Raw genomic sequence first — 16867 nt, 5'->3', positions numbered from 1 at the left:
TTATTATAGAAATCATCATATTTTAGATTTTACATTACGTCTGGTTACATTGTGCCGAGGGCTCCCGCTCTGTAATACGATCGATGTGTCCTATATTTGCATATGAAGAGTCATAAGGTGATAAGTCATAAAAATGACCTGAAGGCAAAGGAGTAGAAACCGCCCGACGTGGTCAACACTGCCTGCAGAAACAGATGACTACACTTGTTGTCGCATGTGCATGTGTTCGTGTCTCTTCTCCTTATTATCACACATTTCCATAAACCATAAAGTTTACCCCGGTCTCACTAGTATTTCCATATCAAGCGTGTAGAGGGGAGCTTTATCACGCCTCTCACTAATATAACATAAAATCAATCCCAAGCCTGTCTTTCAATCACTTCATCAGTTCTTGCATAAAGATGCGAGCCGGCAGCTTGGCATGTTAATTACTCCCAATTATGCTGCTCATTTTTTCTAGTTATTAATCTCTGTCGGCTCGAGCCCTGTGAGGGTAATCTTTCAGTCAATGACAGAGAGATGAGGAAGACAGCATCCTTTTGTGTATTCACTCATTAAATTAATGACCAAGATTATTTATATTTGTTTATAACATTCATTTAAAGGATGTCAGAGTCTAGAAGAGCGAGACGGGGAAACGCAGAGAGAATTTCAGAGGAAAAAAATAGCAACACATAGGATTGAATATTTATAACTGGACATTTAAACTGACTATAAACAGTGTGTGGCCTACAATACAATAATGTTACAGAGGCTAATAAGCAGCATTTGGATGGTTTAGTGAAGTCTTTGAATATTTACAGTAGTCTTATAGCCTGAGAGCGCGTCTGATCCCAGAAACTAAGCAGTGAGAGGCCTGGTTAGTACTTGGACGCGAGACCATCTGGGAATACCAGGCACTGCGAGCTTGTGGGCAGTGAAGGCTCAGGAGGTACAGTGGGTCATCTACCAATCAGAAGTTCAGTAGCTTGATCCCCGGCTACTGCAGTCCGCATGTCAGAGTATCCTCGGGCAAGATACTGAACCCCGAGTTGCTCCCGATGCGTCCGTGTGAGTGTGTGCATGTAATACAAGGTGCTTAGGTGCCAAAAAAGTGCTTCTATGAATGTGTGTGACACTGGGTGAACGAGGCTCGTGGTAAAAAATGCTTTGAGTGCTCAGTTAGAGAAGAGAACCTATAACAAAGACATGCAGAGTTTAGCAAAGTGTCCAAGTTAAATTCTCTCTTAAAAATTACAGCAGTATTAATCAAGAGTTGGCAACAATGTTTTTTATAAGCTGGTGGTGAGACACAACTCCGCACAGCTGAGTAAATACCCCCTCTGGATGAGAGCCATGTGATATGACTCATAGCTGTTTTGTTGTAAACACAAAGTGTCTTTAACAAATTACAAACTCTAATGCACGAATTTGACAACAAAAATGTGAATATCATAATTAAACATAAATACTGCAATTAGGAACTCTTACCACCAATTTCTTTCTCAAATATGATCTCAAACTAATGCAACTTCCTGTTGTTCCACCATTAAATGCCAATTCCATTAAGCCAGTGGAGCTGTGTGGGAGCCGTCCTGCAATATCTACAGTATATTGACCAGGCTAGAAAAAGCCTAATAAAATCTTCCCAGTGAAGATGATGCAACGATGAATGTAAGGGTTTAATAAATAAATGCATGCTACAGGAAAAGAAGGAATGAAGGTTTGGTAACTATGGCAATAGCAAGAGAGTGATATTGCATGTGATGGGAACATGTGAAGATGAAGATCCATCTTCTTAGCCCAAAGTGGGAACGTGGAGTGTTTCTCTCATTCACATTTACACTAGCTGAACAAAAAAGAAAAAAAGAAATAAAACATTACAAACTAAAACTGATAAGTACGCATGCAGCAGCAAGGACACTGGTAAAGGCAACAAAAGGTTTGGATTGTAAAAAGCTTTTTAATTTTCTTTTCAATTTTATAAGAAATTGCTGCAGATATGCTTCCCGCAGCCCTTCCCTGTGTTTTCTTTGTGTCTCAACAGCATTTTTACTACACGATCTGCTTTTTTTGTTTTTGCTCTGTCATGTTTTCCTCCACCCTCTCTCTCTCTCTCTGCATCCTGGCCCCGCTGTGGATTCGAGGTGATGAAGGCCTGGTTATTCTTGGCTCTCAGGACCTCGGTCCTGCTGTGCTGTCCTCTACAGCTCCAGTACCTGCTGTGCCCTGATGGCCCTGACGCTCAGCCTAATTGCCACTCCAAGTTGGCTATGCTTCACACTCCTTTGTCCATCCCCATGTCTACTCCTGCTTCTGCTGGCTCTGTTTTGTATTCTCAACATTATTTTTCTAGTTACCACGACACACTGGTTGCAGGCAGCTAAGGTTAGTATAGGGAGGTACTGCTGTTTTTGCACCCAGTGCATTTGTGCTGCCTGAAAATAGTGTCTGTTCTGTACTTTATTTAAAGACACTGACAAAAAGAAACTAGAAAGCTGACCAATGCCAGGATTGTAGGGCAGAGCTCACTTCAGACTTGGTTTGTGGATACCACTGTGAAGTATGGGTGTCTTTAAAGCAACTAGATTTAGGAGCCAGCCTCAAGTAAACATTTCAGGGGTTATCTTGGGTTCACAGAGTAGCTGTAGCGCTGCCAGAGCAAGCCAGAATAACACTCCACCAGCTTTATTCTCCAAGTCAGTAACTGGCTTATTTTAGGATAATTCGGTTGAAATTCAGAAGCATATTTCATGCGGTTTCATCCCAGCTTTATCTTCAGCACATCCATTTTTCCTTCTCATCCCTGTGATGAGTTCACGGCACAGACGTAAAGTTGTGGTCACTGTACTCAAGTAATTGCCAGTTTTAAATAACGTGTAACTCGTTATTTTTTAAATTCAGTGATCACGCTACAGTTGCAGTTATGTTGTTACGTCGGCAAGTCTTCAGGAGTGGAGGTGTAGATATTACTTATTATTGCACAAAAAGGATAAGAATCTCGTGGTAAAGTGTGTCCAGGACAGAAACCACTGGGTTATGCTACTAACACAACACAGCCAAGAAATTGGAGTGATGATGTCTCCAACCTCAACCTGTCACAGAACTTCAGCAGGTGAGCTTAGAGGAGCGGTCCCCAACCTTTTCCATGCCACGGTCCAGTTTAATGTCAGACAATGTTTTCACGGACCGGCCTTTAAGGTGTGGCGGATAAATACAACCAAACAAAATGATACGACCGAGACAAAAACTGTGGTATTTTGTAAATATAATAATAAACGCAAATTCACTGTGTAATTGCGTAACTTTATTAGCAGCGTCCTCCTGAAATGCGTCAACAACATTGAGAGTAACATCCTCCTCTCTGGGCCTTAATGCTCTCTGGTTGCTATGGTAACGCGTAAATATTTCTTTCAAAATAAGACACAACTACAACACAGGAAAAAGACCCAGGGAAACCGAGTTAATGATAAAAACCCTGAAAACCATAAATTTCACACTCGAGCCTCAACTCTCGCGGCCCGGTACCGGTCCATGGCCCGGGGGCTGGGGCCTCCATTTCTACCCATTCATGTTTCTACGGCAGAATCGTCGTGGTGATGGCGTTGAACTCTCTTTGGGCTGTTTTTCAACTTTGTTGTCAGCTTCCAGCTGTCAATACGAAACCACTAAGAGAAAGATAGTATGTGTCATCATTAGGACAGGGATTTGTGTTGGTGTGTGGGACTGTAGCCTTCAGGTTTATATTGTTAACTGGTAATTATGAGACAACGTGTGTGAGGTCATTTTACAAAGTAACGCGAAAGTCGTAAACGAGTAGTGTAACAAATTACTTTCTCTGGTGAGTTATTAAGTAAGGTGCTGCATTACTTTTAAGAAAAAAACCAAAGTAATGTGAAATGCATTACAGTTTTTGAGTACCAACCCCAACACTACCAGCTACTGAAGAGGAGCAGGCATAAACAGATCATGAACTGGCTGTGTGCAGTTAAGCAGACTTGAACTCAAAAACACAGCTTTATTGCTGTTGTGCAGGTGATACAAAATGAAACTAATGTTTCGGAGAAACACACGAGGAAACACACGGCCATGACTGAGGGAGAACGTGACACTGGGCTGAGGGAAACTGAGGGTTAAATACACAGGGAATGACGAGGAAACAGAAAACACAGCTGAGATGAATTAGACACAACGAGACCAGGGAAACAAAACTAAACACGCTGAACAAGGGACGTGAGACTTTCATAATAAAACAGGAAACAAAGGAACACAAGACTGACACAAGCTTGACACAGGAGTGGGAAGAAAGGGAGACGAGACAGACACGACAGGCTGGGGAAACATGGGATGACACACAAGGAGGGGAACATGTGCACTGAAGAGGGAAACAAGACTCAAGGACTCACACAAACATATATAGACCCTGACACAGAGAGAGAGACACTGAGGGCAAAGACACAAGAGGGAATCTAATAATCGAGGAACTAAACAGGGAATATAGGAAACTCAGAACAGCATAACTAAGACTACTAATGAACCAGAACATAAACCATAATACAAAATATTACCAAAACACAAGACACTCAAAATGCCGGGTCAAAAGGACGCAGACAGACAGATTTCTTCAACTGTAAGGTCATTTCAAATGCAACATCAGCAAGCACACAAGCTGTTTCTGTGCAGTTTGTCACAAAATGTGAGCTAAATTTAAAAGGTTAATGTGTGAAACACATAGACGGAGACGATGTAAAAAAGACCAGACAGGAGAGGAAGATGAGAGCTTATTTTCAAAGGTGAGCACTGCTCATCAAGCTTGCGTGTCCTCGTTCATGTTAGATCAAATTAAATCAGATATTACAGACGATTTGCTGCTGAATTATGTTTTCGTGAAACATCTTGCAAGACAAACTGAAATATGCTAACTCATTGTTACTCAAAGCCTTCAAGAACATGCACAGCAGTTCAGTGCAGGCTAAACTGGGTACTTTTTGCTGTTGTGATAGTTTACATTGATCACTTACTGAATCCTGCTTGTCATACTAGTTTTGTAGTGTCTAGTGGTTTTCTAAGTAATTTTTTTCCCCACGCTGTAGATGATCTCAGGGCCCCCCCATCTGCTTTAACCCTCGCCTGATCAGAATCAATGATTTCCTTTAAACTGCCGCTTAAAACTCATTTCTATAGACTTGCTTTTATGTAATAAAACGACACATGGCCTTACGTGACCTCATCTGATGTGTTTTTACTGTCTGTTTTTCAGCTTCCAGTTGTGTTGTTTATTATAAATGCTGCCTAAGTTTTTATTTTTTAATTTTTTTTAAATCATCCTCCGGCATATTTCTGTGTACTTGGGTGTGTGTGCTTCTCCTGCGACTTTAAAAGAGGATTTACAAAGTGTTTTGACAGACGGGCAAAAGCAGAAGATTCAAAGGGAAAATTTAAACAGAGCCAAACATTAAAGGTGCTATTAATATAAAGCTTATTACTGAATTATTGTTATTATATGAAATTGTTGCTACAATTTTTTGCACTTCTAACATTATTATGTTCTAAGCTTACAATACAAATAAAGGACAATAATGCAACAAATTTCTCCTCTGCTATTGAATCATTTATGTATCGAATGTTAGCAGGTAATTTCCTCTTTAAATTCATTACTTTGTTTTATTCTCAATAGAAGAAGAATCCTTAGAGATGGATGGCCGCTGTCACATGTAAACTAATGTTTCTACGGTGACACAATAACTCAAGGCTATTCAGTGCATACAGTGTATCTTGTAGCAGTTCTCAAATTAAACATTGATCTAAAAAAAAAAAACAAGAAGAACACACAAGAAGAAACACTCTCCTGGGGATTTATGTTTAGCCTTGCACAGCCTTGACGCTACACAAGAGAGAGAAAAAAAAAAATCAGCACAGATATTAGCAGCAGGAAACATATTATGCTTACAAAACACACGTCTCTGCAGATTTGTCTACTCACCCTGGAACTCCCAAAAAGAGGCATAATTGGTTACTGGCATGCCCCTTGTTTGCATGAATATAAGGAGTTTTGTTTTGCTTTTTTTTAAACCAATTCTTTGGTTCAAGGATATTTAGCAGATGCCTTTTCAGCCTGAGGGGGATCTGCCAAGAGTATTTGACCAACTCCCCAAAAAAGCCAGGACAAATATAATCTGTGTCACAGAGGAAAAGAGATGCCAGTGCGAACAATTATGCTGCTATTTCTTAATTAGCCACAAAATAAAGGCTGAGCAAGTAAATGCATTTATACATCATCAAGAAGTTAACTAAACCAACCTTTAATTTTATCCCATCTGAGACCAAAACTGAGCCCTGCCATCGAGCTGCACATGGAAATAATCCATAATGCAATTAAAATGACAGCATGACAACATTGGCTGGGCGCAAGGCGGGGACCAGGGGGAAAACGTGTCGTGGAACATGTTGTACAGCAGCACAGCTGAATATGACGCATATGAAGGGAACAGTAGTCTTGGGTCAGGCAGTCGCGAGACATACACTTCCTCTTCCTCAATGACAGGTGAGCAGGTGCAGCAATTTCTTATGCAGACTGGAGCATCTTGATATACAAGAGCCTAAATATACTTATTTAAGATGAGGAAAAACTCTGCAGGTGTGAAGCAAGTTGGGTCAGCAAATCTTCACTGGGTGCAGGGTCACAAAAAAAGTTTACTTAAAAAAGTTGCAATGTGATATCAGGTTAGTTTCTTGTGTTCTCTGGCAGGGGCTTATATGCATTTTCAGTTTCAAGTTCATGCACAATAGATGACACCGACACAGCCTCTGTTCATGTTTTACCTCAAAAGAGATAAAAACCCAAAGCAGGTGATAGGACACACTAACATTTCTACCTACTTAATTGTGTTGATGAATACACTGGTGGCTTTACAAGTAGGCCACATGTGCAGCATAGGCCTTGGTGATTTGATTTATACTATGATTTTTATTAAATGTGGCTCTGCCATTCTGAATGATTCCATGAATTAGCTTTACAAATGCAAGAAAACAAGCTCCTATGCTCAGTGGAACTTCCTACCACCGGTGTTGGTCAAGTTACTTGAAAAAAGTAATTAGTAACTAATTACAGCTTACTTCTCCGAAAAAGTAATTCCATTACTTTACTGATTCCTTATTTTAAAAAGTAATGAGTTACTTTATTACTTTTCAAAAACGTGATACACAACCTGAATATGTTATAAAACAATTGACCTTTCAGCCCAATTCTATTTTTTTATGCATAATCCATCATATACAATTGAATCAAATGAAAAAAAGTCTCTTTTTAACAATAGTTTTAATCTTTTAACTTTATGCATCAAGCAAAAATTAAATTATATGCAACAGTCTTTGACTGGAAGAAATGTGTTTAACATTTAAACCTATTTTCTGCAGATTCCAGCATATAAAATAAATAATCTTTTGTGTTTACACTCTTTCAAATAGATGCAAGTAAAACACAGCAGAAAATAAATAAAATCACAGATTCAGCAGCACTGAGTCCTGTCACTCTTAAATCTATTGTCACCCGTTTAGCAGGAGTGGGGCGGGTGGAGGTTTGCCCACAGCGGTCATGTCAGTGGGGGGATCCGGGGGCTTCTCTGTGAATGTCACATCCCCGTGGCGGCGTGCTCGCTGCTCGCTCAGATTTGTTGCTGCCACGGACGTCGCACGCTCGTACATCGTTGTCATGAGACACTCAAACAAAATCATGACAGTTTAGTAATGCAGCGTGTTTACGGGACAGTAACAGTAATCTAATTACTTCTTTTGCAATAGTAATCCTTACATTACTCGTTACTTGAAAAAGTAATCGGATTACAGTAACGCGTTACTGCCCATCTCTGCCGGTCCAAAGGCTGCTGGTAGTTTGTTGGTGAGTCGCCCATGGATGTGAGGAAGATAAAGTGTATGGAGTAGAGCACTGTATCAATATATGGTTAAATGTAGGTATGGCTTTCAGCTATCAGACTAGAAAGACTGGAAAATTGGTGCATAAATGCTAGCCCCTAATAGTGTTTTGAATGTCTGAATACAGACTACAAAGAAAACTTCCTTCATCTGGAGTTACGTCCAGTAACCTGTTTTAGTCGACAGTTCTCTGCAGGTACACATCTTTTGGGATCAGACCTCCACAGAGGGGTCCCTGGCATATAGAGTAGAGATGTAGACATAAACGGACAAACAGACGCATCAAACATGAGCTGCAATGTCCCTGCTTCACCTTCACTCGAGAACTATAAGGAACCTCCTTACTTCCAGCTTATTCCCGACTTCTGCTTTACAGAAACAACACCTATCACAGCTGTAGCAGCAGCAAACTACAAGTTAGTCTCAAGATCCCTTGAGATCAATGCTGCAAGAATCAGCAAAACGTGAGTTGAACTGTGTAGTCTGACTTTGTAAAGCTATTTACTCACCGTGCCTGCTGTCTGTCTACTGTGTAAGAGGTGAGCCGTGATCTAGGGCATGTGTCAGCTGGGTCTTGTTGGAAATGGATTGTGATGCCCAGAGCTAATCAAAGAGTACCTCTGGAGTCACGGTGCTGTACGGGCACCGAATTACTGCGAGTTAAATCCTGCTCGTTCTCCTATGTTGTTGTCTGACAGCCTGAGCTGTCTCTGTTTTCATCTGCAAAATGAAAATGAAATAAAAAGGTGAGCGGATGGATGCGCGCTCTTTAAAGTAATACATAAATTCTTGGTTCATTAAAAAAAAAAAAAAAAAAAATTCCAGAAATGAGCCAAATGGACGCATCACCAGGTTTTTCCATCACTGCCTGAGATTCTCATTGAAAGAGTTGTTTTTCTAGGCAATGGTGCTGATGTACTGTGATCGTATTGTGTAGCTGCTTACCGAGTAAATGTATAGAAGATGATTCTAAGCAGGCTAATTGGCTGGCGTGCACACTGGGTGAGAAATTACTGAATGTACAATTACTCCAGTTAATATGCAGAAGGTTTATTGTGCATGCAAAGCCCGCTGTATAATCCACATTGCCACCATGCACATCAAGGTTGCCACATTACAAAGTGTTCACTGTGGGTTAGTGTAACCAGTTTCCGCCCCCATAATGATGCTCATTATGAATTTGTAGATACCTCAAGACAATCCTCAAAATCAGAGCTAGGTACACGTGCTCACGTGCTGGATATGCCGGTGCCTCTCCACTAACAAGTCTGCTCACAGATCAATGTTTTTTCCACATTTGTACTCGGTGTGTAAGCCAACAGATCGATAGAGCCCAGAGTTTTGGATGGAGCAAGTCAAATGGACGAAACATTGCTACGTAGTTCACCCATTCAGTAAGGGAATGGCAGTGACACAGAGAGACAGATTAAAGGTGAGTGAGGTGGAGGCATGAAGAGAGGATAAGAGAAATAGAGAGTATCAGGGCATCTATAGGGGGAAGAATCAGAGCTACACATGAGGGATAAAAGCCCAGTGAAAGGGAAAGGAACAGAAAGCCACTGAAGAAAGGAAATACACCTGCCAGTAAGCCCATCAGTAGATGGATTTTTGTGCTTGTTCACAGTTTTTACTCCCAAAGAAAGACGCCTGTCAGGTTCAGATCTCCCCATAGTTCCTGTTGTACAACATCTCCATACAGCACGGATCTTAAAAAAAAAACACAACCAAATATGCATATCTGCAGTGCTTCTTGACATAGACCTTTACTGTCACTGTACATGTGCAACGAAACCGTGAGTGCTCCACACCAACTGTGCCAGAGTAAAATATAAATAGTAGACAGCAGGAATAAATAGCAAACAGGAGAAATATGTACAATCGATATACAAAAACAATAGAAACAGAACATGAAGACAAAATGTCGGTAACTGATTCAATAACAACATAGATTCCGAATTCACACTTTAACTCTAAGCTGCTGTCATTCAGGATGAAAACAGATTTAAGGTGGAACTCTGGGTGAAATTCCATTTTTGTCCACATGGCCATTAGCTGGAAGTTTTGCCAGCGCCAGCATGAGGGGGTGTTCATTCTTGAGCGTAGTACACAGAGGAGGGACAGTTAATGCTGATATAATGAAATCCAGAAATTAATTCCATTGACAAAAAGATCAGACGGCCAAGAAAACAGTCAAGGAGGAGAAGGACGGAAGAAGAAAAACAGAACAAGTAGGACTATAATAGGAAGACCTCTGTGAGGGTGTCTAACAGTGGCAGAGACTGATGTTGTTGTGTGATATTGTAAAAGCAACTAAGATCCAAGATGTCTGTGCACTTGCATGGCATTCTTCGGCTAAAGTTTGGCATTACAAATGGTAAATGGACCGGCACTTAAATAACACTTTTGTACCGTTATTGAACACACAAAGCACTTTTTATTACAAGCCTAAGTCACTTCATTCGAGCACTCTTTTCTATGCCTAAGCAGCTTGTCTAACACTCGCACACACTTACATGGATACATGAGGGGCAACTTGGAGTTGAGTAGCTAGCCCAAGGATACTTTATCATGCAGGTGAAACCACCAACCTTGTGACTGGTAGATGACCCACAGATTAAAAAGCTATTTATTCATATAAGATTATGTAATCCTTTGTTAGAGCTTCTGAGGGACAACTGAACGAAGGGTCGTATTTGTTTAGCATTTGTAAATAACAAAGGTTCCTGAAGTTTGGCAAGAAAAGCAACAGTTCTGTGCAGTGCTGGAAACCAAAGTGTCAAACTCAGTGACAGGCAGGTACGTTGACAGCTCTCTAAATGTGGGAAAATAGTAACGTAATCCTCATGCAACAATGGAAAATTCAGCTCCGTCCCGACTGAGTACAAGGGTTATAACCGAACAGCTTTAAAAACCATGCCTCTTTCGGAGAACAATAAAACAGTCATGCACTTTTCTCAGGCGTTCTCCACTTGACCTGTGTGCACTCTTGGGGCTAATAAGCACTTTTGACAGCTGAGTGTGCTGTGGATGATTTTTATAACAATGCTGCAGACAGAGCTGTGACACCAACACGTCATTTTAAATCACTGACACTAAAGCTGATGGGCAGGTACCAATAGGTGACCAAAAAAACGCAACATATAGTGTTGAGGGATGCTGGGTCACGACATATGTGCCTGTTTAAATCGAGATCTGGTGACTGTGGAAGCCTTAGGATATGATTCTCAACCTTTTCATATTCATCATGTCGTCCTGCGGATGGAGACACTATGTCATCGGGGCTCACATGTTAATTGGACGGTTGGTCACCCAGAACAACTGACCCATACAGGAAAATGCCCCCAGTTTTAAAGCTTCCTTTTAATGCATTGTGTCTTTGTATCTTTTGGACCCCAAAGTAAAAACAGATCAAAAGATGAAAACTAATTGTAAAACCTCACATAGGAAATTATGTTAAATGTACAAACTTAAGCCTAAAATCCCTTAAACTCTGCATGTAAATACTTTAATTCTATGTAATATTTATAACACGGTTCAAAGGCTTGAGGGGATGCAGCTTCCCGTGTTGTCATAAAAAGCAGGGGAAACACCTGAGATTACCGCCCGGGGTTAGGCTGAAGTTGTCCATGTATTAAAGGTGACAGGAGACAAACAAAGACGAACAAAATCCACAAAATCGCAAAATCTAAAATCCCTTTCATTCAGTAAAAATCATTTTTAGTGCTGCCATTTACATCAACACAGACGACATCGCAGATGTTTAAAGAAAAAAAGCACAGTAGATCCAATGCGATATGATAACATTTAAAAGCATCCCGATTACCTTCTTCACAGCGCATCCACACGTGGGGACAAAGGGAATCCCGGCGCCTCTTTGCGCGTTGTTTTCGGACGAGATCCGCTGTCACTACATCGGAAAAGGTCTTTTATTCCGTCTCAGCAAGTGTTCTCGCCATCCTCTGCTGGGATATGTTCGCTCTACAGCTGTTGTCCAGGCTCTTCGCTCGTTTCTTTCTCTTTCTTTTATTCACATGATCAAAGGTCTCTGGCTTACCCACTTTTTCCGAGATTTAAACAAAACTGTAACAAACCTGAAACGTTTAACCAAACTGGTTACCTTTGGTCCCAGTTGCATATCCTGTCGTTTAACAATTCGGAAGCTCCGTTCCAAGACCGAGCTGCTTTATGTGTTGATGGGGGAGGTTGGAGAGCATGTGCGAGCTTTCGCATCTGAAAGTCAGTGCTCCCCAACGATCATCCCTCCTTCCTCAGCCTCAGCAGACACGGAGCGCGGACCAATTGAGAGGCAGGAAGAGGGAAAGAGAGAGAGCGAGAGAGGCAGGCGAGATGAGAGCATGCCAGTCTGGTGTGGGACCAGGGACGTCAAACACGCAGGGATCGGCAGAGTAAAGCGCAAATAAAAAGACAAGAAACCCGTTTGGACATATTTTTAAAGGACGTAATAAAACAAACGTTATATCACCGTGTAAATCCTATATATACAAAGGAAAATCGAATTTAACATAAGTAATGTTTGCTTACAAATTCAATGAATTGATAGACATGAATTTTGTTAATGAAAACCAACAGACATAAAACATAAACCTTTTTGGAGTCGTTCCTCCTACAGTAGTAGTCCTCACTGACACACATGCACAGACAGACCAGCCTTGTGATCACAGCTGGTGGCAATTAGGTGATAATATGGGTCAAAAGTGGTGTAATTGGAAGGGTGGGGATCCCATTAGAAGACGGTGTCTAGTTTGAGGACAGTCTGAATGGCTGTTGAATCTCTGACCATTACCAACTATCACTATCTTATGAGCTTTAAAAAGGCCACGGCTCTGGTACCCGGACATTGACTTAATGCATGTCAGGAATCAAGGACACATGATGGATCAAGGACACATCTAAAACCTGCAGGACACCGACCCTCGAGGCCTGGAGTTGGAGACCCCTGATTTTTGTGCTCTGATCCCTGAGACAGGGGTGTCTAACTCCAGGCTTCGAGGGCCGGTGTCCTGCAGATTTTAGATGTGTCCTTGATCCATCACAGCTTATTTAAATGGCTAAATGACCTCCTCAACATGTCTTGTAGTTCTCCAGAGGCCTGGTAATGAACTCATCATGTGATTCAGGTGTGTTGACCCAGAGTGAGATCTAAAACCTGCAGGATGCCAGGCCTCGAGGCCTGCAGTTCCCCACCTCTGCTGTAGCATGTACAAATCCAGTTTTAATAAAGTTGACATGTAAAATGTAAATGCAAACAGACTAAACCCAGATTTCAATCAAAGTAAAACATAGAAATCATATCAAATGTATTAAGTGTTTAAACTGGTTGGAAAAAAGGTCATTTTGAATTTGAAAGCAGCAACATGTCCCAAACATCAGACAGTCCTTCTTGTCTTTAGTCTGGAGGACTTGGTGTCCATGTTAATTTCAAATGCTGATTAATCTGACCACAGAAGCCTTTTCCACTTTGTCTCAGTCCATTTCCAATGAGCTTTGGCCCAGCGTTTCTGGAACACGCTCACATATGGTGTTCACAGACGGTGGTTTCTGGAAGAGCCCATGCACTGATTTCCATGACAGAATCGTGCCTTTCTTTAGTGCAGTGCTGCCCGAGGGCCCAAAGATCACAGGCATCAAGTATTGATTTTTTATTTTCTCCAGATTCTCTGACTCTTTTGATGATATCATGTACTGTACAGGATGAGAGAGTTAAACTCTTCACAGTTTAATGTTGTGAAATTATTTCACCATTTGTAGACAATTTGTTGCCAGTGAATCTAATTGGTTAAAATGATCATCCAACTCTTTCTTTTTAGTGCCATCAAACAAGAAAATGACCTTTTGTTCTCCAATCCTGAATTTTTATCTTATTGCTGCCATTTTCTGATCTCTGTTGTAGATAAAATATCAGATTATGAAAACCCTTCTTTTACATTTTACACAGGGCATCAACTTTTATCCCGTTGATAGTTTTACAGGCGTTTATATGTCATTGAACTGAGGACGGATTTTGTCAACGTGTAAGATGCGCTGTCACAAATGTGCAGCTGGGCAAAGTCAAGGCAGACGTCAGTGGTAGGTGCAGCTGGTATCATCCACCTGTAAGACAGATTACTCTTAGGCTGGACCACACCCATCTTTAAAGTAGGCCTTCATTGGATCTCAGCTACTCACCTGTCAGGCTTCATGACGACATATTTTAGGGACAGTTTGGTCTCAGAGCAGGTGTTACTATTACATTATGAGGACCATGAAAAGAAATAATCGCTTCCATTGTCTTCCATTATGCCAAAAAAGACCTTTTTGGCGATGTCTTTTCGGGTGATCGTGGCTCAAGAGTTGGGAGTTCGCCTTGTAATCAGAAGGTTGCCGGTTCGAGCCCCGGCTCGGACAGTCTCGGTCGTTGTGTCCTTGGACAAGACACTTCACCTACCGCCTACTGGTGTTGGCCAGAAGGGCCGATGGTGCGATATGGCAGCCTCGCTTCTGTCAGCCTGCCCCAGGGCAGCTGTGGCTACAACTGCAGCTTCCACCAGTGTGTGAATGGGTGGATGACTGGATGTGTAAAGCGCTTTGGGGTCCCTAGGCGGGACTAGTAAAGCGCTATACAAATACAGGCCATTTACCATTATTGACGACTGACATCTGACAGCTATGGTGATTGAACTGGTACACATAGAAACATTAATTTTCCTTCATAATGCACCAAAGTTATGTTTTAAAGCCTTTATGTATATCGTTCCTAACTTCTGTGTCTTAAAACGTAGATCTCACTGATTTCATTCTTTGTGCTCAGTAGGAGTTAATCATACCCACCTATTAATCCCAGACATCCTCATCACCAAACTGGTCACTCTTGGCCTCCTCGCTCTCACGTGTGTCTGGATAAAAGACTTTCTCACAAACCGGCCCCAGGCTGTAAGACTCCGCCCTCATCTCTCCTCCAGTCGAACGCTGAGCACCGGCTCCCCACAGGGCTATGTGCTGAGCCCCCTCCCATATTGTCTCCACACCCATGACTGCAGTTCGACCCACAACAATAATCTCATCATCAAGTTTACTGATGACACCACGGTAGTCGGACTCGTCAAAGGGAGATGAGGCAGAGTACAGAGAGGAAGTCCTGAAGCTGGCAGCCTGGTGTTCAGAAAACAACCTGGCACTGAACACTAAGAAAACCAAAGAGCTCATTGTCGACTTCAGGAGACACAGCACTGACTTAGCCCCCCTTTACATCAACGGGGAGTGTGTGGAGAGGGTCCACACCTTCCGGTTCCTTGGTGTCATCTCCGCCAACATCTCCTGGACAGACAACATCACAGCGGACGTCAAGAAGGCCCAGCAGCAGCTGCACTTCCCGAGGGTTTTCAGGAAGTTCAAGCTGGACTCCAACCTGCTGCTGACCTTCTACTGCTCGTCCATTGAGAGCCTGCTGACATACTGCATCACAGTATGGCAGCAGCACTAAAGCGGACAGAGCGAGGCTTCAGAGTGTAGTCAAGGCAGCACAGAAGCTCATTGGTCGCCCTCTCCCCTCCCTAATGGGCATTTATTCCTCCTGCTGCCTCAGAGCAACAAACATCATCAAGAACAGAGCCTGGTTTTCACCTGTCCAGGCTGCTTTCCTCAGGGAAGCGCTACAGGTGCATCAGCACAAAGACTGACAGATGCAAGAATAGTTTCTTCCCAAAAGCCATGACCATCCTGAACTCACACATGCACTGACAACGCAGTTCCTCCCCCCAATCCAAGGACTTCCCTCTATAAACACCACTGTGCAATACTTAATTTTATGTGCAATAACCCACACTGTAAATACATAACACTGTCTATATCTATATATACACATATATATATACACATATATATGTGTGTGTATATATACATACATATCTCTCTCTCTCTCTCTCTCGATAGATAGATAGATAGATAGATAGAGAGAGAGAGATTACAGCTGCCAACTCTTTCTTGTTGTACATCATTATAGTGACAGTAAAGGCATTCTATTCTATTCTATTCTATTCTATTCTATTCTATTCTAATGATAAAGAGATGAAAGAGTCATTTAATCACTAAGTCTCTTTCTTTTGGACATCTGATGAACTGTTTAATGATGAGTCAAAATAATATTAGTTAAACGTCAAACTGTTTTTTACATTTAGCTGAGTGATTTCACGCTCCTCCTAATTGTTCTGATAGACAACTTACAGCTGCCGACTGTATGAATATTCATATTCATTGAGCTATTATTAACTTTCAGCAACACGATCCCACAGAATTCCCAAATTCCCTCTTTTTGAAAGTACCGATCACTTTTGAAGTGATTCCCATGTTGCAGTAAATAATCTTTGTTTGTAGTCAACAACACGAAGAATAATGTGGGGACAATATTATTTTTACTCTGCTGTGAGGTCGTGAATCTCTGTTCTCATGATTTTGGCGTCCCTTGTTATAAATCTGCGACTAAACCGTATGCAGTACGTCACTATCACCGGCTCACGTTACGTGTGTCGTTTCCATCTGGCTTTGTTTATTAAACACCATCAAACTGTACTACACAGACCATATATGGGTTGATTTGTACCCACGAATATATATTATTTGTCACGAATGATTGAAGTAGTCCACGAGAGCTTTTGCTGACCTAGATTAAAAAAACTCTTCCTGAGCTCTTCCAGGCTTTCAAGCAGCAAAAGTCATAATCTATATGCTGTCAAAATACAGCTACAAATGATGAAAGAGAGATAAAAGCCTAGCGTTAGGTGTAGCTGAACATCACTTGATAACTTTCTGCTGCTCTAATTCGAAAAGATTTCTTTTACATTTTATTTGCAGCGGATGAAAAAATAAGTCAGCTCCAACAGTCGGCCTTAAATTATGTCCCAGGGTGAAAGCTTTAGTCGTGTAATGAATTTCTACTCTAATCCAAGTACAAGAGCTGTGT

At 41.6% G+C, this 16867-nt stretch overlaps 1 protein-coding gene across 2 annotated transcripts in view; it reads right to left on the bottom strand.

Annotated features, from left to right (window-relative positions):
- pde4ba (phosphodiesterase 4B, cAMP-specific a) overlaps positions 1-12512 on the bottom strand; it is a 200543-nt gene extending 188031 nt beyond the window's left edge. Inside the window, exon 1 of one of the 2 annotated variants that reach the window (XM_025899458.1) lies at positions 11735-12512. In XM_025899458.1, the coding sequence (XP_025755243.1) occupies positions 11735-11750 (16 nt within the window). In that variant the 5' untranslated portion in view covers positions 11751-12512. The remainder of the gene's footprint in view (positions 1-11734) is intronic. The other variant, XM_005451826.4, reaches the window with a different exon arrangement.
- Between the last annotated feature and the right edge of the window lie 4355 nt (positions 12513-16867).

This window comes from Oreochromis niloticus, linkage group LG17 (genome assembly GCF_001858045.2).
Source record: "Oreochromis niloticus isolate F11D_XX linkage group LG17, O_niloticus_UMD_NMBU, whole genome shotgun sequence".
In the NCBI taxonomy this organism is placed as follows: Eukaryota; Metazoa; Chordata; class Actinopteri; order Cichliformes; family Cichlidae; genus Oreochromis; species Oreochromis niloticus.
Note: the sequence above shows the minus strand (reverse complement) of the source record. Positions and strands in the feature narration are given on the sequence as shown.